The 22,256-nt window shown below is 60.5% G+C and overlaps 1 protein-coding gene across 1 annotated transcript in view; it reads left to right on the top strand.

Moving 5' to 3' along the window:
• Positions 1 to 22,256, top strand: part of LOC119112241 (tyrosine-protein phosphatase Lar-like) — a 43,201-nt gene that overhangs the window by 2,609 nt on the left and 18,336 nt on the right. The window contains 10 exon segments of the mRNA XM_037236338.1: positions 5,077 to 5,216; positions 5,921 to 6,062; positions 8,285 to 8,379; positions 8,906 to 9,113; positions 10,455 to 10,537; positions 10,540 to 10,590; positions 16,204 to 16,354; positions 17,295 to 17,317; positions 17,728 to 17,992; positions 21,452 to 21,591. Coding sequence (XP_037092233.1) covers positions 5,077 to 5,216; positions 5,921 to 6,062; positions 8,285 to 8,379; positions 8,906 to 9,113; positions 10,455 to 10,537; positions 10,540 to 10,590; positions 16,204 to 16,354; positions 17,295 to 17,317; positions 17,728 to 17,992; positions 21,452 to 21,591 — 1,298 coding nt within the window.

Raw genomic sequence — 22,256 nt, 5'->3', positions numbered from 1 at the left:
ACAGTGGGCAGTGTGGTGCCGCTTTTCGGCCGGCTCCGCGGGCTCGGCCGCGCTGTCTGTCACACTCAGTCTTCGTCGACTGTGTCACACCCGCTGGCAGTGCCGCTGGGGCACAGCGCCGCTAAAATGCTCCAGCCATTTCTCCCCGGCAAAAATGGTCGGCCACTGAATTCTAGCACTGTTGACGGGTGGGCGGCCCGGGGCAAGCTCGGTTTCGTTTGGCGCGACTCCGCGGCGTCCGCCAGCCGGCGCTGACGACGCTTTTGTCAGCGGCAGCGCCGGAGGAGGGCGTCGTGGCTGGCCCGTTGCGGCACCTCACCAGACACCTCGGTCACTCTCCGAGGGCTCTCCGACGTGACTTGACCTGACCTGTGGCACAGAGTTCCGCGGAACAGAGTGCCGAGTACTGGCGCGGGTCACCGCTGTCGGGTGGTCTCGCTATCGTTCTGGCGATGTGTGCCGCGCTCTTTCTCTTTTCATGGAAGCCGGACGAACCGCGCGAAGTGTCAAATGCAACGAGATGAAAGGCTTAGCGCGCTGCTGACGCAAGTTGTTGAGGGAACGACCAGAGCCGGTGACGGCCATGATTCATTCCGTGCTCAGACCATGCGGAATCGGGTGAGGACGTTTCTGCAGATCTAACGACGTGGGGAAGCCTCTGAGATATGTGATAATAGCTGGCCTGCCCGCCATCTCGCCAGGCGCGGTAAGTGCTGGCAGGTCAGCACAGTGCGCTGCTGATGTTCTGCGTGGAGAGAGGCGGCGCTGGAAGGCATGGCAATGCAAGGCGTCCTGCCTATCACGTGACTGATTAGCGGCTGGTGACGCCCGCTGATTGGCCGGCCCTGCCAGTTGCCTCGGCAACGCGGCTGCACAGAGTGCCTCCCTGCTCTTGCCGAGCGCTGACGTCGGCTCCCGCATGAAGATCTCGGGTAGGCGCTATATTTTCATTTCGTTACACACGCAGTGACCGTGTCGCTGCTCATGCTGCTTACCGACATGTTAGGTGTCCAGGAACAATTGTCCGTTGTGTCAGGTCTAATTGCAGATAAATTTCAGCTGCTTTACATTGGCAGACGACTGCCCCCATGTGAGCCGTATTGTTCTACGTCGGCATTGAAACTCTGACCAGGCGCTGCCTCGATGTCCATGTGAGATGGCGATTGCTGATGGGTCGGTCGGCTGTTCTTTTGTGTCTGGTGCCGGCTTAGCTGTGTCTGGTGTCGGCCTGGCTGTCTTTGTTGTCACGCTCACGATTTGAGTCACCATCCCCGAGGCCGATGTCTCGCTTCCCACATCCGATACGTATCGGCAGCGCAAGAGACGGCCAGATCCGGCGCATGCTGGTGCCTGCAAACGTAACGATAACGAACTAGCCGATTAATCTGCTTAGAGAGTCGCCATAATTAATACAAATGGCGGCAGGACAATGCGATCCCCGTCTGTGCCAATGTAGTATTAATGGTGCCGGGGTGACAGGCGTGCTGGGCCGAAAGCCCTGAAGACCGTTAGGGGAACACCTCCCCTCCCCCCTTCCCTCCGCGTCCAGGTGCGCCTCGGGCGCCCGCTGCCAGTGGCGGTGGCAGCGCGGCCCGAGCAGTACGACACCGTCGGACGTACGGCAGCTGCCACCCAGCGCCGCCGGGGCCGCAGCCCAGTGCCGGCGACGTCCGAGCTCCGCCGCTAGCCGCGTGCTCCTCCGGTCGGTCAGGCGGCCATGCTGGTGAGGCGCCGCGCGGACGCACGCGGGGCGGCGCCACCCGACCGCCGAGCGATGAGCGCGCCCCCCCCCCCCTGGGGGTGGACAGCCGCGTGGGTGGACGGTGGGCGCGTGTTTTGGTGCCGGTGTGACCTCTGCCAGTGCCATCGACCCGTGTCCGGTGCAAATGTCGCGGCGTCACGCACCCCGTGGCAGGCATGGACCGGCGTCGGCGGCCAATGACGGTGACGTTGCCATGGCGTTCGTCGATGGCGCGCCGCCGCTATGACCACCGCCCCGCCCCTCTCACGCCCCCGCACGCCCCTGCACGCCCCTGCACCTGCGCGCACGCCTGGTCGCCTAACGCACCGGGTCCAAACACAACACGGCCCGGCCGGCCGGCGTGGTCCGCGCGCGCGCGCACCTCGTGCCACGGCCGTGTCGTGTACGCGCTGGCCGATGGGCCGGTGGCAGGCGAGCTGAAGCCCCTCCATGCCGTCCGCGCCGACAGTGCTCGTCGTATTTTTAGTCGGAGCGCGCTTGACAGAGGCTCAAACGGTAACTAGTCTAAGCGTCTGTCGTCAAGCGTGGTGCGTGCCCGTCCGTGCCCACCTCCATCAGTAATTTTGAGCTCCATGGTGCCGGGTGCATGTGGGCAGGGTATAATTGGCATGCAGACGTGCACATGGCGTTGCAGCGTGTCCGTGACACGAGCTGCGTGGCAGTCGGTCGTTCTGCCGTAGAGCGCCGTGGCACGCAGAGTGCTGCGACGTCATCGCGCCGGCCGGACCAATAGCTGACCATAACCTAGCCCGACACCATGCATGTGCCATCAGACGGGCCAAACGGGTGCCCGGCAGGGCCCGTCCGATTCCGAGAACGGACTTGAGCACCGCTGCGACCGGACGCGGGGTGCCCAGAGTGTCCACTGGTGACGTAGTCCTACGATACGCGGCTCTTTTCGCCGCTGGCCGCTATGGTAGTCTGAGGGCGGCGGAGTTCAAATCGGGGGTACAAACTGTCGTCTTGGAGCGCTCGCCGACTGGGCGGACCGGACACCAGGTGCGTCGGCGGCAACTAACTTTGCATTGTCCCGCACCCCAAGTGAATAATTCGCCTTAGCGTTGGTGGGTGGCGAGTGCCGCGCGCCCGGTGCGGGGCCTCGAACGTCACTGGTCCGCGGGAGCATGCCGTCGCACGTGGCCGCTCCGGCCGACTGACTACAGTACAGACTAATTCGTCTACAGACCGGCCGGCTGACACCGCGGCCGCCCGGTGCCCGGGCGGCGGCTGTATGACCCAGCTGCGGTCGGTGTCGCGGCCTCAGTCGACACGGACGCGGAGATGCGACGGCGCCGGCTCGGCCCCCGGTCCGGCTGCCGGCGCCGCCGCTCTGCCGGCATCCTGTCACGCCCGCCCGAGACGAGCGCCGGCCGACTCTCCGCACCGGCTGAGGAGGGGCGTGACGTCCGCTGCCGGCGGCGCGCGCCACTCTCACCTCGCCGGAGAGGTCGCTGCACCGGCGCCCGTCGCCTGCCCGCCCCGCTCCCTACGGTCTAAGTAGCGCGCTGTCGGTGCTGCTGCCGCACGACGCGAACGTCACATTTAGTCGCGCGACTCCTGTCCAAATGCGGCACATTTCCTGGTGGTGGCCGGTTGGAATAACGGCTGGGTAGGGTAGCGGCTTGACCATCTCGCTCATGATCAAATATACGGAGGCATTCTTGTGCGGCCTATTTGTAACGGTTTTACTGCAGCAGCCGACAGAAGAGATGATAAAACATCCCATATTAGATAGAAGAGCAACACCTGTCGTAAATATGAAGTTCCAAACCGTTGTAAGTCATCAAAATTTCAGCAAATATACATGAATCAGCAAAAGTACATGACAATGAAACATACTTGTATATAAAATATTTGGTTGTTCAGTGCAGCTGTGAGCAACATTTCTCATGCATGAAATAGTTTTTTGGGTTTTCTTCCTCGTTGAACCATGCCTAAAGGAGGTGTAGTGATAACAGTATCAATATTACGTGTGTATAATATTAATGCTGTGTATCAATACACCTTTATTTTTCATCTAGCCCTTCAATTACGAATGAGACCCATAGTATTGCTCTCGTGTAAAGCTATATAACCGAGCACGTTGATGTTCGTGCCTCGGAAGAGAAATAACTGTGAAATGGCCTGCTACGGTCTTCCACCATAACTGTCTAGGTAGATGTGGTATTTATTGCCCTTCATTTTCCGACCATTGCGCGCAGCACAGTTGTCCAAGCTACGGCGTGCATGTCGGAGTATCTGGACAGCCACTCACGCCCCGGGGCTTTAGCTCCTGACGGACAGGTGCGACTGTGCTCACGACCTTCGTGCGGCTATATGAGGCCGGCCGTGGCTGTTTTACCGCGCTGGACGCCCGGCAGCCCCAAATAGACTTCTCCACTTCTGTAATGGGGTCCGTAATGGGATGTTTTGTGTGTAACGGGCCGCTCCATCCACGCTGTGACGTTTGCGCTGGTTGCCGGCTGCTGTGCTGGCTTTCGGTCGCCTTGCTTTTGCTGGTCAACGGTCCCGCACTGTGCACGTTCGCTGTCGTGTCCGCCGCGCTGGACCTGAGCGGTCACGCAGCCCAGCCCGGCAGCGGCACGCGGCCGGGCTGGGCTGACAGGATTCCCTGGCCGCTGCGCGCCGGCTGGCGGCAGTGAACTCATCGGGCGTAAATCCGCCGAGACGCCCCCCAGAGCCCCGCAGACAGCACGGCAAGACCTCGCCGACGGCCGGCGCTGACACCTGCCCCCGGGCCGGGTCAGGCCGACTCGCTGACGGGCCCAGGAGCCTGGCAGGGGGAGGGGCGTCGCAGGAGCACGGGCACGGCACGAGCCGGGGATGGGTATCACAGGAACCGAGAGAAGGGCGCAGCAGCTGCAGGTGGAGGGCGGATACCGGAGAAACTGGGAGATGGGTGCCGTAGAAACCGGAGGACACCATTGGAGCTAAGGAGCGTATCGCATGAGCTAGGAGATGGGTACACCAGGAGCCGCGAGGGGCGCTGAGGAGCCGCTGGAGTGTGACAAGGAATTCAGGAGAGGGTCGCCGCAGCACCCTTCATTTGACGTTCCATGATCTCCTCATGGCGGGACGTGAGGTACGAACCAGAGAGACCGCCGCTCACTGAGACCCAGAAATCGCCTCAAGCTCGGGCGCGGTCTCGCAGGCGTGCGACGCGTGGCGCGCTGCAGGCAGGCGGAGATAGGAGGGCCGCGGGTGCCGCGCCGCGCTGGCCGGCGGCGAGCGCTACGCCGAGGCGATGTGTGAGCGCGGACCAGACGGCCCCGCTGTGACCAGTGTCGGTGACGTCGCCTGAATGTGGCCCGCAGGGCTGCCGCGGCCGCCGACAAACCTGCGCGTGTTGGACGTGACCTCAGAGGCGGTCCGCCTCTCGTGGTCGTACGACCTCGACCAGGAGACCATCAAGTACTACGTCATCCAGTACAGCCAAAAATATGGTGTGCAGCAGGTGAGGCCGGCGCCCGGACGGGGCGGAGCGGCTGTGGCGCTCGTCCAGTCGGCAGCAGGTGAGGCCGGCGCGCGGACGGGGCGGGGCGGCCGTGGCGCTTGTCCAGTCGGCAGCAGGTGAGGCCGGCGCGCGGACGGGGCGGGGCGGCTGTGGCGCTTGTCCAATCGGCAGCAGGTGAGGCCGGCGTGCGGACGGGGCGGGGCCTGAGGCCGGGCTGTGCCGCACGTTCAGTCGGTCGGCGGGCGGCCAGCGTGTTGTTCATGCCGACTGGCACAGGCATCGCGTTTGGCGTTCGTAAGCCACCGGCTGCCAGTGACGTTATCCAGTGTATTAAGCGTGCATTTATCATACAAGAGCGTTTTATTTTCTCCGCACATGGGCTGGCACTTAGATGCAAGGTGCTTGTCGGAGTGGTGCGTTCCCCACGGTAAACAGTTCATAAAGTGGCAATATCTGCTTGCAGCTATTCGTTAAAGAGCGTTTGCAAAATTCCCGAGCACTGACATGAGTGGGTTTGACTCCTTTGACGCGACTGACAGTTCCCAGCTTGGTAATGTCAGTATTTGTGTGCGCTCAACACGCTCGACATGGCGCCGGTGGTGACGTCCAGAGTGTCTGCGCCCATACTGCGCCATGGCGACATGGCGCCGGTGTGTGGCGCCCGCGCGCCGCTTCCGTTGATGACGCCGGTGTCTCGGCCGCAGGAGATCAACGGCGTGATATCGCTCCACTACGCGGTGCCCAACCTGGCGCCGTTCACCGAGTACGAGTTCCGCGTGATCGCTGTCAACAACTTGGGCCGCGGCCGGCCTAGCGCGCCCGTCCAGGTCACCACGCACCTGACAGGTGAGCCTCGGGCGGGCTCCGTCGGCCGGCCAAGTACGGCGCACGCGCGCCGTCAACCCCGGCGGTGGACGGTCGGCGCCGGCCGGCGCTGCGCTGCTGGGAACGTCCGCCGCTCCCTGCGGCCTGCCGGAGGGAGGGAGGGGAAGGAGGCAGGTGGGACGTGTAGCCCTGAGGGCGCGTGTGGGATGGCTGGCTTGACGCGCCTCCGGACCGCTCACGCCGGTGGGCGGGGAGAGTCTCGACACCGACGACGGCCGCCTGGTTTACGACATTCGAGTCGGGAACAGCTAACACTGCACGTGCCGCCCGTCCGTCGGGTGTTGGAAGCGAGGGAGGGGGAGGGGAAGGGGCACCTGGGCTGGCCCACACACCTGTTGGAGCGGCCACAGAGTCGACGAGCTGCTCGGAAACGCGTGTTAATGGGTGCCGGTGGTGCCTTGGTGGACCCGTTTCCGTGACTTCATTATGGACAGGCTGGACCGCCGTCGTCTCGTCAGGGCGTCCATTAACCTGTTCCTCGGAATCATGACTCGTAGCCCTAGGTTTCAGGGTGGCGGATTTGTGACAGAGACTCAGCGGTGTTTGAAAACGCTGTAATGTGTCGGGTTGTTTATGGACGCATGTGTGCAACCGGCGAGGTGTCGCGTCTGGATGGCGGCTGGGCGGCCGGAGCGCGCCCGGCTGGAGACGACACCGCCGACCCGGCCGGCCGCCAGGCGTGGCTTAGTCGGGGGCCGATTACGGCCACCGGCGCGTGGCATCAGCAGGCGGCCACTGTCAGCGCGAGCCGCGGCGCGTCGCCTTATTTGCGGTCGGCGGGCTGGCGGCGGCGCGGCCGGGAGCGTGTTCCCTCCCCACTGTCCCCCGAGAGCGAGAGAGCGAGAGAGCGAGAGCAGTGTACCTGTGACCCGCCGCCGCCCTGCCACCTGATGTGTTACCCATGCGCGCCACGCAAACGCGTCTGGCTTTGATCGGCACCGGCCGCCGATCAGGCTCTAATGTTATTGTCTTCTCTCCCGCGTCACACCGATAACCTCCAGAGGCTTCCGTAAGTTGATTTGTGTTTTCTCAGGTCTTCGGTTTCTGTTTTCTTTGCTCTGTCTGGTCCACTCGGCACTGCCGACGAATTATTGAGTGCCGGTCGGGTTTCTCACTGAAATGCGTTTCCCACACTTCGAAGCATCGTTTCTGTGTCGATTGCGTGTAATGTCCGCACTTGTGTTGCTGCGCACTTCACAGCTGTACTGTTTGTCAGCCGCTTTTATTCACGCTGCTTTCCTGGTATCTATGGACTGCATGAATTTGAAACTGACGAAAGAGCGCAGTTGCCGGCGTTTGTCTGTGCTGGAAGCGTGCAACATTATCGCACACCTGTAGGAGCGTAGCTGTGATTTTGGATAGCGCGCGTTTGTTTGTTTTAGCTTCCGTTGCTGCCTTGACTTGGAAGCGAACAGCGCCGTGTGATAGCGGTTTCTCAGGGCGCACCACGAAGCGGACCTGTTGCGCCGTTGAAACTGAGCCCGCTGTGCTGTTTTAACGGCGGGTTTATAGGCGATGGGCAGTATCATACCGCAGCTTCGAACCCTCGTGAGGCGCGTGTAATCCGAGCCTGCGCCGTGGCCGTCTGCGGCTCTCGGTGCCGTGGCCGTCTGCGGCTCTCGGAGCCGTGGCCAGCTGCAGCTCTCGGTGCCGTGGCCAGCTGCGGCTCTCGGTGCCGTGGCCAGCTGCGGCTCTCGGTGCCGTGGCCAGCTGCGGCCCTCGGTGCCGTGGCCAGCTGCGGCCCTCGGTGCCGTGGCCAGCTGCGGCCCTCGGTTGCCGTGGCCAGCTGCGGCTCTCGGTGCCGTGGCCGGCTACTTGGCCGGTGACCGGAGCCGCCGTCCCGTGAGGCGGCCAGCGGACGGCAGGCCGGGCACGCGCCCGCCTGAAAAGACACGTGTGCGCCGCTGCTATCCGGTTTCCGGACGGCGTGCTTGAAATGGCGGCGGCGCCGACTGGCCGGCGTGACGGGCGCACCTGGCGGCGGTCAAGACGGGCCCGCCGGCCGGCCTTGGCGCCGCTCGGTGACTGTGCCTGCCTGCGTGCGCGGCAGACTAGGAGTCCCAGCGGCAGTCTGGCTCGGCTCGGCGAGCTGCCGTCAGCTGTGACGCGCGTGATCCTCCGCTGGGTCGTCGTCGTCCGCTTAGGCTCGGTGTGTGATGGGTGCGTCTGTCCGCCTGTTGTAGAGCCCGGCTCGGCGCCCAAGAACGTGCACGTGCGGCCGCTGGGCTCCAGCACGCTGGTTGTCATGTGGGACAGCCCCGACCAGCCTGTCGTCCAGGTGAGAGGCCGGCGGCCGCGGCCGCGCAGGCGCCACCGACTGGTCACCGGCTGGCGACAGGCTGGTCACCGGCTGGCCACCGGCTGGCCACAGGCTGGTCACCGGCTGGCTACCGGCTGGTCACCGGCTGGTCACCGGCTGGCTACCAGCTGGTCACCGGCTGGTCGCCGGCTGGCCACCGGCTGCCGGCTGAGCCGCTTACAGTGTGCCGTTCCGGGTGCTCTATGCCGTGCGCTGTCCCTGTCCCCAGTGCCTCTCGGCTCTCCAAGATACCGAGGCTTCCGGGACGGCGGAGACGAAAGGGGCGAGTCCCGTGCTCTGGTCAGACGTAGGCCTTCCCTGGCCTTGCTCCTCTCTGCCTGCAAGCCGCCGTTCCCAGCGAGTGAGCCGGGAGCGTTGTCAGCTGACCCGTGTCAGCGCTGTTATCGTGATGTGTTGTTCGAATTTGGGATAGCGATCTCCGTGGTCGCTACTGCTCCTGCATCATCATGGGTGCGGTGTCATGACGCTGCCAACTGCCGTGCAGATCACCAGCTACAAGGTCTACTTCACGATGACGCCCGACCTGCCGCTGAAGCAATGGGAGTCGGAGGTGGTGTACGCCGGCGGCGGCACACTCATCACCCTCTCCGGCCTGGTCCCGCACGAGATCTACACGCTCCGTGTACAGGCCGAGACGCTGGCCGGGCCCGGGCCCATTTCGGTGCCGGTACGCGCCAAGACGCAACAGGGCGGTAAGTGATGCACCGGCCGCTGTCGGCTCCAAGGCCGTCTGTGGGCTCTCTCCCTCCAGCCTGTCGTGCAGGCCTGCGTGCGGGCCTGCGTGCGGACAGGACAGGGCTGGCCGGGTGCTGTGGACTCGTGGCCGGTGCTCCGTGTGTGACAATAGATCACCAATTACGAGGGCACGGTAGGGCTGGCCGGGTGCTGTGGACTCGTGGCCGGTGCTCCGTGTGTGACAACAGATCATCAATCACGAGGGCAGGACAGGGCTGGCCGGGTGCTGTGGACTCGTGGCCGGTGCTTCATGTGTGGCAGCAGATCACCAATCACGAGGGCAGGACAGGGCTGGCCGGGTGCTGTGGACTCGTGGCCGGTGCTTCATGTGTGGCAGCAGATCACCAGTCGCGATATTGAAGCTCAGATGTGTGGTGCGTGTTGTCGGCATTGTGTCAGGTTGTGCGTTGTATCGACGAGGGAAGATGGCACAGCGAGAAACATTGGACCCGTGGAAAACGCGCATGTGTCAAATTACGGCGATGCCCTTTTGCCCCGAGCCTTTTACAGTTCTGCATGCTTTTACGATTGTCCAAATCTGTCGGAAAGGCCCGCAGGGTATTTCAAAGTCTGGATCTTCGGCGTCCATTTTTTGGAGTCGCTGATGACATTCAGCGAGCTAACAAAACCTGAAACTCGGTCGGCTGTCTGAGCGGAACCAGTGCTCCAGAAGGAGCCATATTTGATTACATGAAATATGAGATTGAGTACCTCTTGGATCTTCCGGAACTGTGTCAATTAAAGTTGACAGAAACCTCTTCGTCACTTAATAGCCTCATTTGGCAATGCGTGTTAAGCTTAGCTCCGGGTCTCCACTGGCTGCGAGGGCCGGTCCGACTGCCGGCTACTTCCACACCTGGGTCCGCCGCCGGCGGCGGCGGCGGCCGCGCCGCCAGAGTCGCCGGGGATCAGGCCCTTGTTGCTGGTTACGGCCGCGACAATGGCGTGTGTACGGGTGTAATGGCTGGCGTCTGCCGCCCCGGGAGGGGGCCGTGACACCGGCCGGGTGGAGCGCTGACATGGCACCTCGTCACCTGGCGAACCTGTGGCCCGCTGCCAGACGGAGAGGGCGGGCGTCGGCCGGTGCGACTTCAGACAATGGGCAGTTGTGAGTTGTCTGACATGCCACACGTCTGTGGGGCTGACGCTGCTTCCGAGTGGGCCGCCGTGGACGGGCTGGTCCGCTGTGTGGGTGACCATGGCGACCACCTGGCCCAGTGCTGGCCGCTGTGTCGGTCGCGGGGTCGGGCGTGGGCGGCGTGTGCGGCGCGGCTGACCGGACGCGCTCACCGCCGCAGTGCCCAGCCAGCCGAACGGCCTGGACGTGGTGGAGAAGGGCGCCACAACGGCCGTCCTCAGCTGGGAGCGGCCCGTGCACTCCAGGGGAGGGGCATCATCAACTACGTCGTGTACTACAACGACACGTACGAGAAGGTGAGCGACCGGACCTGCGGACGCGCGCTCTTGACCGGCGCGCTCCGCCCGCTCGGCGCGCCCCAAGGCCTCCGCAGAGGGCGGCCAGGCAGTGCCCGGCGTCGGCGACAGCGGCTCCCGACAGCGAATGCGATCGAATGACAGACGGGCCAGCGATCTGTGGGCCACTTTACGGTCATCCCGTGACGTCCCAGAGAGGAGCCCGTCCAGAGCGTGGCTGTCGGTGCACCAGTGGACAGGCGGCTCTGCTCACTGGAGCAGCCGGGCCGTGCTGCAGCGTGACCAGGCCGGCTGTATCGGCAGGTCGGCTGTGTCGGCTCGCCCGCCTGCCGGCAACATGTTATCACGTTGCAACATGTTGCATGTTCTCAGATAAGCATATAATTGGTGAGGAAAACGCTCTCAAACGCTGTGTCTGCTGCCAGACGAACATTGACGTTCAGTTTTTGTTGTTCGGGCTTCCGGAAGTTCATTCGCTTATCAGTCAGTGCTGTGGGATCTGTTTGTCATTGGCTTCTGCTGCCACACGACAGCTGCTTTACGGTGATTTCGATTCCCCGATCTTCCCTTATGGACGGCTGTCTCACTGGTGTACACACACAATGTAAATGGCATGGTATGTGGGGACGTGCCAAATATGGGCATGAGTAATGTACCCATAGGCCAAATTTTTCACACCATCTCTAAATCTCTGTTGTGTCAATACACGCTGTTTAGATTGTGGTATATTTGTGGGGCTAAGCCCGAATTAGGCCTTAATCAGTTCTAATGGGGCGTTTCAGGGTTAAACTGTACTAATTATAGGCCCGTCTTGGTGGTGTACCCACAAACAAGGTCCAGCACACATGTCCCAACAAAACAGAATGACGTGAATAGGTTGGTGTGTGTATGTGTGTGTGTGTGTGTGCGTGTGTGTGGCGCGCGCGCGTGCGTGCGTGTGTGTGTGCGTGCATACGTATACCGGTATCTCGGTCCCGTGTGTGTCTGTGTCGCTGTTCGGCCGAGACCGGTGTGTCGGTGCTGCTGTGTAATGGGTGCCGGTATCTCGGTCCCGTCTGTGTCTGTGTCGGTTTTGGTGTATGTGTCAGTGCTTCCGTACCTTCTGTATCAAATGCTGCTGTCTCGTCTGTGCCGGTGTCATATTCTTCTGTGTTAATGATGCTGTCCCGTATCTATCTCTGCAGCGTGTGTTTATGTGGCTGGCTGGCTGGCTGGCTGGCGAGCGAGACATCAACTTCTCTGTCCATACTGCTGTCTCGCCTGTGTCCGTGCCGCTGTGTACTTGTGTCCCGACGCCGCCGCCCGGTCGGCCGTCGCCCACCTCTGCCGCGGAGTGGCTGCTGCCGCTCGGCCGCGCTCGTGGCCCGGCGCCGTCCGTCACGGGTCGGCCGTGTATTGGCGGCAAGCGGGCCGCGGCGGCGTGGTGCGGCCCGCCTGCGGCGCCCTCCGGCTCAGACGGCTCGGCTCCGGCGCATCAGCGGCGTCTCCTCTCGCCGCCGCTTTAGTTTACGGTGACGACGCTCATCCGGTAATGCGGCGGGGCCTCGCTTTGAGCCGCCGCCGCCTCGCCGGACCGCCGTCGGTCCCCCGGCGCCGCACACGGACGCCGTTTGAGTTGGTGCCAGTTGGTCGGCGTTCCTGTGTCAGTTTTGCGAGCGCGGCTCGGCTGTCCGGGTCCTAAGTTTGCGGCCGATGGCGTGCCGTGATCGGTCTGATTGAACGCGATAGGCGTGTTTTGCCTCCGGCTGCGTCGCGCCGGTGCCGACGGGAGCCGACCGCCCGGGTGGGCCGGTTGAAGAGGCGGTCGAGTTCGGCCTGACGGCAGTGTTTTCCGGAGCGCCGGAAACTGCCGGGAGGGGCGGAGCGACGCCGGGAGCGCCGGAGGCAGGCTGCTCCCTCAGCTGAGCAACTGGGCTCGACGACTCGCGTTCTTGGCCACTGGGCCCGCCGCTCGGCCGACCAACTTTGGCAGAAGTCCGGCGGAGGCAGCTGCTCATTTGTTGACGGGGTCGGCCGACAACGGCCTGACAATCAGTCATAGCCACTCCTCACTCTTCCATGCCGCTGATAGCACAAATTCTGATTAATCCGTTTTGCCTCATAAACATTCCATTGCAGGCGTCAACATGTGACCAGAAATACTTTAGGGGATCTAGCACGAGGAAACAGTTGGGAAAGAATCAACCTGTTTTAAGGCGGTTTTTCCTCGTGATGCCAGAGACGTGGCGTGTTTGTCAAAAGCCACGGAGGTGTTTGCCCGCCTCCGCTCTATCATACGACGAAACCGTGTGTGACCCGCGTAAGAGATATTCAGGTACTGTCTGGGGATAGATGATAACCCACGACCGTCTGGAGGTGCGCATTGGAGCATTAGCGCATGATCCGTTAGTTGTGTGGGATAAATTAGCTGCTTGGCTGCTTGTAGAAGCGCAGCCAGCCATGTAAACCTTCGCTTTTGTCATGTCTCACTGGCCCGACATAGCAGCAGCATCAACATTCTGCTGAAGCGTATCCAGCTGATGTTTGGCGTGCGTTGAAAAGTTGGTGGACCCATCTGGAACAGTTTTTTTGTTATTTCTGGAAATGGCATGGAATGCCTTCACTCCACCGGTGGCCATGCGTTCAAAAGCTTCTTTCAAGCATATTTGAAATTTTAGCGTTGTGTTACGTACTTGGCGAGTTATTTTTCCATCGTGGAACGCTGAGATGCACAGACCCAGCGCATGTGCGCTGTTTGGCGAATGCTGTCACTCTGTGATCGGAGGCGCGGTGGACCGAGCTCTTCGGCCCGTCCTTTCGGCGCCTCCGCGGAGCTTGGAGTTGTGCAGGCTTTCGGCTGGCATCGTAACGTCCTCATCGCACGCTCTGCTCGCCGTGTGTTGGAAGCGCGGTGCTGGATGGCGCGCGCCACGTTTTCTCCCGGGCGTGGTCCCGGGCACTTGGCGCTGTCGACCGGCCGCCTAGCGGTGGAGTGCGGCGACGACGACACGCCGGCGAGGACGAGCACCCTCTGGGTCAGCTGGGCGCGACAGGACGGCTCTCGAGAGGCGGTGACACGGACGGCAGGACGGGCGGCAGTGACGCACGCGCCGGCGCGCCGGCGACGGCCACCGCCGCCCGTCGCCGGCCCGGCCGGGCAGCTGTCGCTCGACGCCGTCGTCGCTGGCACGCTCTGGTGATGGCATGCTCCTGTGATGGTACGCTCCGGTGATGGCACGCTCCTGTGATGGTACGCTCCGATGATGGCACGCTCCTGTGATGGTAAGTTCCGATGATGGCATGCTGCTGTGATGGTACACTCCAGTGATGGCACGCTCCTGTGATGGCGCGCTCCGATGATGGCATGCTCCGGTGATGGTACTCTCCGATGATGGAACGCTCCTGTGATGGTAGCTCCGATGGTGGCACGCTCCTGCGATGGTACGTTTTGGTGATGTCATGCTCCTGTGATGGTACGCTCCAGTGATAGTACGCTCCGGTGATGGTACGCTTCGGTGATGGCATACTCCTGTGATGGCACGCTCCGGTGATGGCATGCTGCTGTGATGGTAACTCCGGTGATGGCGCGCTCCTGTGATGGTACGCTTCGGTGATGGCATGCTCCTGTGATGGTAGCTCCGATGATGGCATGCTCCTGTGATGGTACGCTCCGATGATGGCACGCTCCGGTGATAGCGCGGAGCTGGGTGCCGCACGGCCGTCGCGTCCATACGTCCTTCATTTGTGCACGACAAGATCTGTGGAAAGTTCCGAACATGCTCTGGTCAGAGATGCGAAATGTTTCTCAAACGATTGGTGAACATCACATATGAAGGCAGGAGAAGAAATCACATACGCCAGTCTTTTGGTGAGCATAGGTCAGTTCATTCTAAATCAAATAAGTTGCGGCAAAGCTTATTCGTGACGTCATCGTGTGTATTCACTCTAAGCTCACATATGAAGGCAGCGAAAATATCACAAACGCCAATTTATTTGTCATGGAAGTCTTGCGATCAGCCGTTAGGGGGGGGGGGATTCTCTCCCGTTTCTTTGGCGCGCATTGCGCATCAATGCAGCCGTGCTGCGCGTTGTTGCACTTGTGTCCATTGCTCTGGTGGGCTGGGCCGAGCCCAGTGCCGGCTGACACAGCGGGAGCTGGAGATGACTGGCGAGGGATGTGACAGCACGGCCAGGCGGGATAGCCCAGGTGGACGGGGAGCCCAGACCCGCCTCATCACATGTATCGAGGCGGACGTAGCTCCGGTTTCCGATTTTCCCGGAAGCCAAACTGGGAGGGAGTTGCTGCGATCTTGCGGTCGTCCCTTCCACTAGATTCGCCGTGAGCGACATCAGGGCGTGTAATCGGTCCCTCCGTGCTGCTGCTGCCCGGACAGGGCAGCACCTGTGAGCTGCACAGATCTGTGTGTTTATTTGAATCACGTCACCGCCATATGGTGTCGTCACATTTAAATCCTAGGCCGCCGGACGCCAGCAGTGATCAGCTGGAGCCGGTGCTATGTCCGCATCAGTTCACATTACCAGCAGTGCTCAGCTGGAGCCGGTGCTATGTTCGCATCAGCTCACATTACCAGCAGTGCTCAGCTGGAGCCGGTGCTATGTCCGCATCAGCTCACGTCAGTGAGCTGATGCTGTAGCTGTAGCTCCGCATCAGTTGCTGGGCAACTTCACGCGTGGTTTCTCGTCATTCGTCGTCATTCAGCGGAGGCGATCGATTGACATAAGTTACGGTCATTGTTTTATTGTCTTTGTTTTATGTTGAGATATTGCACAGTATCGTTCTCTGTGACCAGTTTTGATGCGGACTGGAGCTCCTGCTCTGGGACTGGAGGGTAGCGTCGAGGGTTATCCGGGCGGCCACAAGCTCCCCGCTACGGCCATGGTCGCCGGCGGGGCTGAAGCGTGCAGCCTGCTGAGGCTATAGCGCACCTCTCTGTTTCAGTCCGAATGGCGATGCTAGCGGTCCGTCTTTGCGACAGGCTTGTTTGTGTGCGTGCGTATGTGGTTTGTGCGCATCACTGAGTAGCTCCTGTAGACGCTCGGTCACGGCGGCTTTTCCCAGACGACAAATGAGTCGGGTGTGGATTCTAAGCGGACTGGCTCTGGCAGCGAGCGATCCCCACATCATCAGCTGACTGACTGGCGGCGGGTCCCGACGGCGGCGCGTCTTGTGCGCGTGGCGCGGGTGACTCAGTGTTCGGGCTTTGGACGCCGCCGTGCCCGCCCCTCTGCACCGATCAAAGCCTGGCTCCGTACTGCTCGCGATCGACACGGCGCCGGACCGCCGCCTGGGGGTCCCTGCAGGCAAACTGCCGCCGACGCCCGGCCGCATTCCTGAGCCGATTGGCGCTGTTGGCGCAATGGCGCCCGTAATTAGCCCGAACCCGCGAAGCCCCGCGGCTACGTCGGCGGCGGCGGCGGCCGGGCCGGTAGCCGGCGGCGCCAGGGAGAGGACCGGGGTGACGCGGCGCCACCCTCCGCTCGCGGCTGGCTGGGCTCGGCGCAGCCACTCGCGCTACCAGTGGTGGCAGCCGCATGGGGTCTGGTGGCGCCGCCCGGCCGCGACGGCCGGCGGCCGGCCACCGAGCCTCACCTCGTTTGACCCGACCTCCGCAGGTGGAGCGGCGCATGGTGGTGCCACTGCACGAGCGCTATGAGATGAAGGACCTGCACCCGAACACGCTGTACTACGTGTGGGTGGCGGCCGTCTCTGGCAGAGGCGAGGGTGCTGCCACGCCGGTCGTCCCGTTCCGCACCGAGGAGTATGGTAATTGTCTGGGCCGGTACTTTGGCTTTGTATTCGAGCACCGCGGAATGATCAGCACCGTGCACTCACACCATGTTGTTGTTTTGCGTGCACAGTAGTCTCACTTTATACTCCACTTTTATATATATGCATATATATATATATATATATATATATATATATATATATATATATATATATATATATATATATATATACATCGGACCTCACGTCGTGCCTGTCAGTGACGGGCGTCCGATCGCCGTCTCACGTACAGTTCTGGCTGCTTTCCGTACGGATGTTTGACTGGCGTGCTCCGGCTGCGCCGGCTCGCGGCCTCCGCCGGCCGGGCCGGCTGGTACGGGGTTCGGGGGGGGGGGGGGGGGGGGCGCAGGCCGCTGCAGCATGAATCAAATCCGCTTCATTGATGAGCTGGGAGCTGGTCGGGTGGTCGTGGCGGCGACTCAAAATTGATCGGGGAGATTTTCCGAAAGCGTCTTGATATCGCCCGGCATCGTTTCGTTCCTTTATTTATATCCCATCTTAAGAAATTTCCTGAACTAAAGCTTCGTTGGGCCAAAGTATCTTGCGCTTTTGGAGCCCGGCTTCGTGTGTGTGTGGGGGGGGGGGGGGGGGCAACCACTGAAAACCGTCCGAAACCACTAGAACTAGCTACTAACACTAGCCACTAGGATGACATTCCTGTTTTTGCGGGCGCTTTGGAGCATTTCGGGAAACGTGCGGCCGTACCTCAGGATGTTGCGAAAAGGATGTCTGCGTCCCTGTCCGTACCGGTCCCCCCACTGTCAGCCGCCACGCTCACTGACCACCGTCTTCGGTCTTGGCGTCTGTGAGCACCGTCCCAGCACCATTGGCTGGCCTTTCAGTTTTTAAAAGAGCGCTAAACGATCCCGCTTTTCCTGTCATTGTGCCTGGTCACCCCGCGTCGCTCGTCGGCCAGGAGACCCACCATCGCCCGAGGCGGCGAGAGAATCAGAACATGTTCGTCCCCGACAGGCGGTGGACAGAGATGCGGGGACTAGAAATTCCCAAACCGAAATTTTCCCAAGTGAGGCGACATTTTGCCCGTCCGTAGAGTTCTGGTAGAGTTTCGTCGGTGCTGCTTGCTGGCTCAGCTCAGGCCGCCGCGCTGGTGCCATCTCTCGGACGATGGCCGAACCAGCGCCGCGCGGCCGCCCGACTGCTCCGTCTGCCGTTCCGTTCAACATGGCGTGCCGTTTGATTTCGACACACGCGAGTTCGCTGCCTTTTGGTTGTTGAGTTGGACGCGCCGCTCGGAGTCGCCGGCGGGCGATGGCTGGTGCGCATGCGCATTGTGCTGTGGTGCCGCAGTGCCGGGCGGGGCGCCGCGGGCGGTGCGCGTGCGCGCGCTGGACTCGCGCTCGCTGCTGGTCTCCTGGCTGCCGCCGTCGGCGGACCTGCGGAACGGTGCCATCCGCTACTACAAGATCTTCTTGAAGCGCTCTGGCCAGGACGACTCGGACGCGGTTGAGATCAAGCTGAAAGACCCGTCGCATCGCAACTTCACGGTGGACGAGCTGCGCAAGTACACCGAGTATTCCATCAGTGTGCTGGCCGGCACGCTGGTGGGCGACGGGCCGCAGAGCCACCCGGTCCTGGCACGCACCGAAGACGACGGTACGTGGGGGTGACGCGCAGCCGGGGAGGGGGAGGGGGTGGGGGGGGGGGCAGCCGGAGGGGGCGGCTAGACGGCGGGGGCTTGCTGGAGGGGGACGCCGAGCTGCGTGGGGGTGCTTCGGCCGGGGCCGGCTGTGTAGGGACTGTTAGGCGCCCGGTGATGAGCAGCCGTTGTGTCGTCGGAGTTTTGAGGGGAGTTGGCTGGCATGGCTCGGGCTGTGTCCCCTAGAGGCGAGGACTCTGCGGGGTTCAAGGGAGAGTGATCGGTTTGCAGCCGAGGCATTGGTTTTCCCATGCGAAAGGTGTTTCAAGAAGGTGGATCTTTAACAGGGTTGGGTATAGGTGACATTATCGGCGTGTATTGTCGAGTTTTTATGGCCTTCGATACATGTATTGTGTAACCAATAGACATACTAATGGGTTGTTAAACGATTGTCGCTGTGTTTCAACCTCAGATGGAGCATATGCACTTGCTGCGAAAGAGGCTGCGCTTCTTGGAAAACGTGCTTTGGTTCAACACGTAGAAAGCTGCGGAATACTGTTTTGGCTCATTTTGGCATATTGAACACCAAATGTACTTGAACTTTCTTTTGTTCGTGAGTTGTCTCTCTGCGCTACTATTCTGCAACTTTGTGTTGTTGGCATGCACCCATGGTGGGGAATAGCACGCAAGGATGATTTCATTGCGATAACATTTTCGGTTATAGCTGCACTGTTGAAGGCAAAGTGCATAAGTTACAATATTTCAGGTGTTCTACTTTTGAAGAGATAACTTTTACTCTTCGTGGGACAGTTAAAATGCAGAGTTTATTTATTTACGTTTCAACCAGAATCGAACGCTATTGGACGTTACCATGGTAAATATCCAGGCAAAGGCCAGGAGCATAATTCTGCGAGGGAATGACGAAATTTGTCATTGTCAGTGTTAATTGTCGCACCGAACTGCTTAATGGCAGTGTGGCGTTATGCGTGGTGAACCCCGGCGCTGCGAGACAGCGGGGTGCCAACCGTTCTTGATGGGCTGGCCTCGCAGGTGCCCGCGGTAGCCCCGCCGGTCTCAGCATATCAGGCTTCGTTTCGTTTTAAAACGCTCCGACGCAGTCTTGACAATTCGTATTGCATCAGCCCTCTGTAGTAGAGCAATGGGCCAGTAATGTGTGATCAGGCCCCCGTGGCCGGCGTGGCCGGAGGACGGGCACCACTGGCGGCCATCGTCCCGAGTCATTGGACTACGAGCGGATCGTTCCTTCGGTTATTGTGCCAGGAAACATTGCTCATGGCTAAAAACACCAAACTCACCCAGTGCCACGCAGGGGAAGGTCTGGAGCTCTAATATATTTCCAGGCGACTTTAAAGGAAATATGATATGTACTGTGTTGGGAATGAACTGCTGGTATTTGGTCAAACTGCGTTTAAGACGGTATGTCGTCATGAACCTTTCTATGTAGCATCGCGGATCCGGGTGCGGACTGAGATGTTTTTTTTTCTCACTCCTATTGGTGTTCTGTCTCTTTATCTGTCACTAGCAACTCTTCGTGACCTAGCGCACAGTTGTATTGCACATTTCCAGCACGCAATCGTAAATAGGTACTCTTTCCAGCCGAGGAGTGGGCTGGGAGGGGTTAGAGCACGCGCACTGGGCAAGACGCCAAATTAACTCATGAGGACGGTCGGAGTCGTTTTTTAGCTTCAGACACGCCAAAAAAGCCGGCTCCGGTCAGGTGAAGGTGAACCAAAAGGTACTGCTCGAAACAGCAGACCCCCTTAAAACTGAGATGAAAACGTGGCACCCGTTTTGCGAGGGCTAGAGATTCCTCATTCATAACACTTCATGTTGTGTGTGCCGGTGACACTCGGCTTGTCGCCTAGCGATACACTGCGTTGGGCTGGCCGATGCGGACGTGTTCACACCCCAGATTCGCCACCGCTTGATTCCAGGCGGCCGTGGCCGTGTGCGCTTGGTCGACCTGACCGGCTAGAATGCCAACTTCCGTGCTGCCAACCATCATTTCTGACGCGGCGCCGTCGGGCGCTGTGGCCAGTCCAAGCCATGGCAAACAGGGTTTGCTACCGCTGCTGTTTGCCGAGAAAATGTAGCCATGGGCCGTGCCATGGTGCTTGGGGGCCTGCTGAACACGAGGCGGCCGGGATAACTGACTGTGCGTTCTGTGTGGCGGACGCCTCCCATGCCTCGTCACGCAGAAGAGCCCCGGAATTGAGACAGTGCCCAAAGGTGTGCGGTGTGTGATCTGGGCGCTGTCAGAAGTGTTACCAAGTATTAGCCGTCTTCAAGAAGGGTTATGGGCTGTAGCAAAGGTGTAGAGTGTTCAGGCGGGGGTCACTTAGATCATAGAGACGTGAAGGAAGCCTCATGAAGCATGCGATAAGGGCCGAAACGGCCGTTCTAACGACATCAATTGATTTGTGCATCAGCAGCGCGCTTGCGCTCTGGTTGACGTATCTGGAGGGGTTTGCTCTGTTTCTTCAGTAGGCCTGTCGTAGGCATCACTTGACACTCCTTGTGCATGGTCTTCTTTCACAGGGCCTTCTGGTCTGTAGCTCTCAGTCGTCACCAATTGTGACATCCCGCCACTATTTTAGGGCACCGATGCGCCCCCCGACCTATTGTGCGCGCATCGAGGGCCGGGTAACTTTTGCTTGTGTGTTTTTTGGTCAACATGGTGTGCGGTGATTTGATATCTGGCCTCTCTTTCTCTGTTTCTCTCTCCCCTCCTCCCGTGACTGTGCGTGGTCCTCCATCTCTGAAAGGCCGGCAGTGAGTACTGAAGACTCTGTGGCCGCCAGCTCGGCCAGTCCGGACATGAATGCCGCCAGATTCGGCTGCCAACCGTTGTCGTTAGCCGTTTGCATGGCCGAGCTCGGCCCTGGACGTTTTCCCTCATCACCTTGCGTAGGTGGTAGCGGTTCGATGCGGTGTCCATGGATGCCGTGAAGCAGACCTTTGGCACTGGCAACAGTTTCCCTCTACCGCCTCCGGGGAGGGGTCGGAGCCTGGGGGAGGAGCGGTGGAGAATGGGGCGAGCACACAAGTCAGCGGAGTCGCGGTTAGCCCACGCCAACAGGTCACCGCGCCGGCTGTCAATTCTCAATACCCACTTGGCATGCTCTATGTCGCTGTATTTGTCTCTGTTCAAACAATGACTCGAGCGCGTCTGTCGCGATATAGATAGCTGGGTGTCGCGTTCGCGTTTGCCATGGCGTTCTTCTCATAACCCAGGCGGGCTGGTCCTCGGCCAGTGAGCCGCGCTGTACAGACACTGTTCCTTGCTAACGTAACGTCGGCTCCCATCTCCTCTGCTTGTGAGTGATTAGGCAGGCGCCGTGTGCGGCGGCGCTGTGGCAGCGCTTGGTTAGCGGCAGTGGCCGCGTGGCCGGTGCTGGGCGTGCTGTGCGTGTGCGGGGCTGGCGGCCGGACTGAGCTGAGCGCCGCTCCTACAGTGCCGGGCAAGCCGCGCAACCTGACCGCCCGCGTGCTGAACTCGACGGCCGTCCGGCTCACCTGGTCACTACCCACGGACCGCGAGCGCAACGGCCTGATCCTCGGGCACCAGGTCCTCGTGCAAGAGCTAGGCACTGAGGTGAGGCGGTCCGACCGGCAGCCGGCCTGGTCTAGCACCGGCGCCAGTCACCGGCCGGCTAGGGCCCAGGCCCGGGCCAGCGGCGGAAGTGGGGCCGCACCCAAGTGCGGCCTAGTGCTTTGATATTGGACTTAAGATCATGCTTTATGCCCTTCATTCTGTAAAATGCGCATGTTTATATGGTAGTTCAAGGTATATACTGTGACAAAATTAGAGGTTCAGAACAAAGACACCAGACTATTAAATACGTGGTCAACGATATTGAACGAAGACGAGCTTGGTGTTATTTTCAGCAGCAAACACCTTCACGACTCAAGAAATGTGCCCGGAGAGCGTGTGAGCATCGGCAAGCTCGCCTTAGAAATTAAATATCCTAGACATGGGTTTTCTCTGTGCGTGTCACGTGAAAAAACACTATGCCAGAACTAGTTACACACACACAGGAATGAAAAATTGGACAGTAGTATTAGCCGATTCCTCGGAAAAACCAGGAGAATAGAGATATAGTTTGGTTGATATTTCGGCAACATGCCTTTATTGAAACAATACGAGACAGGCATTCAAAATTGCCTGCCGATGTTCCTACTCGATTTTTCAGGTTTTTTTTTTTGTTGTTGTTGAAAGAGCAAGCCACAGTTTTTGCTGGACACCAACATTTAGGGGAA

Source organism: Pollicipes pollicipes, unplaced genomic scaffold (assembly GCF_011947565.3).
Source record: "Pollicipes pollicipes isolate AB1234 unplaced genomic scaffold, Ppol_2.1 Scaffold_7261;HRSCAF=8764_pilon_pilon_pilon, whole genome shotgun sequence".
In the NCBI taxonomy this organism is placed as follows: domain Eukaryota; kingdom Metazoa; phylum Arthropoda; class Thecostraca; order Pollicipedomorpha; family Pollicipedidae; genus Pollicipes; species Pollicipes pollicipes.
The sequence above is the reverse complement of the archived record's forward strand: the minus strand, read 5'-3'. Positions and strand labels throughout refer to the sequence as shown.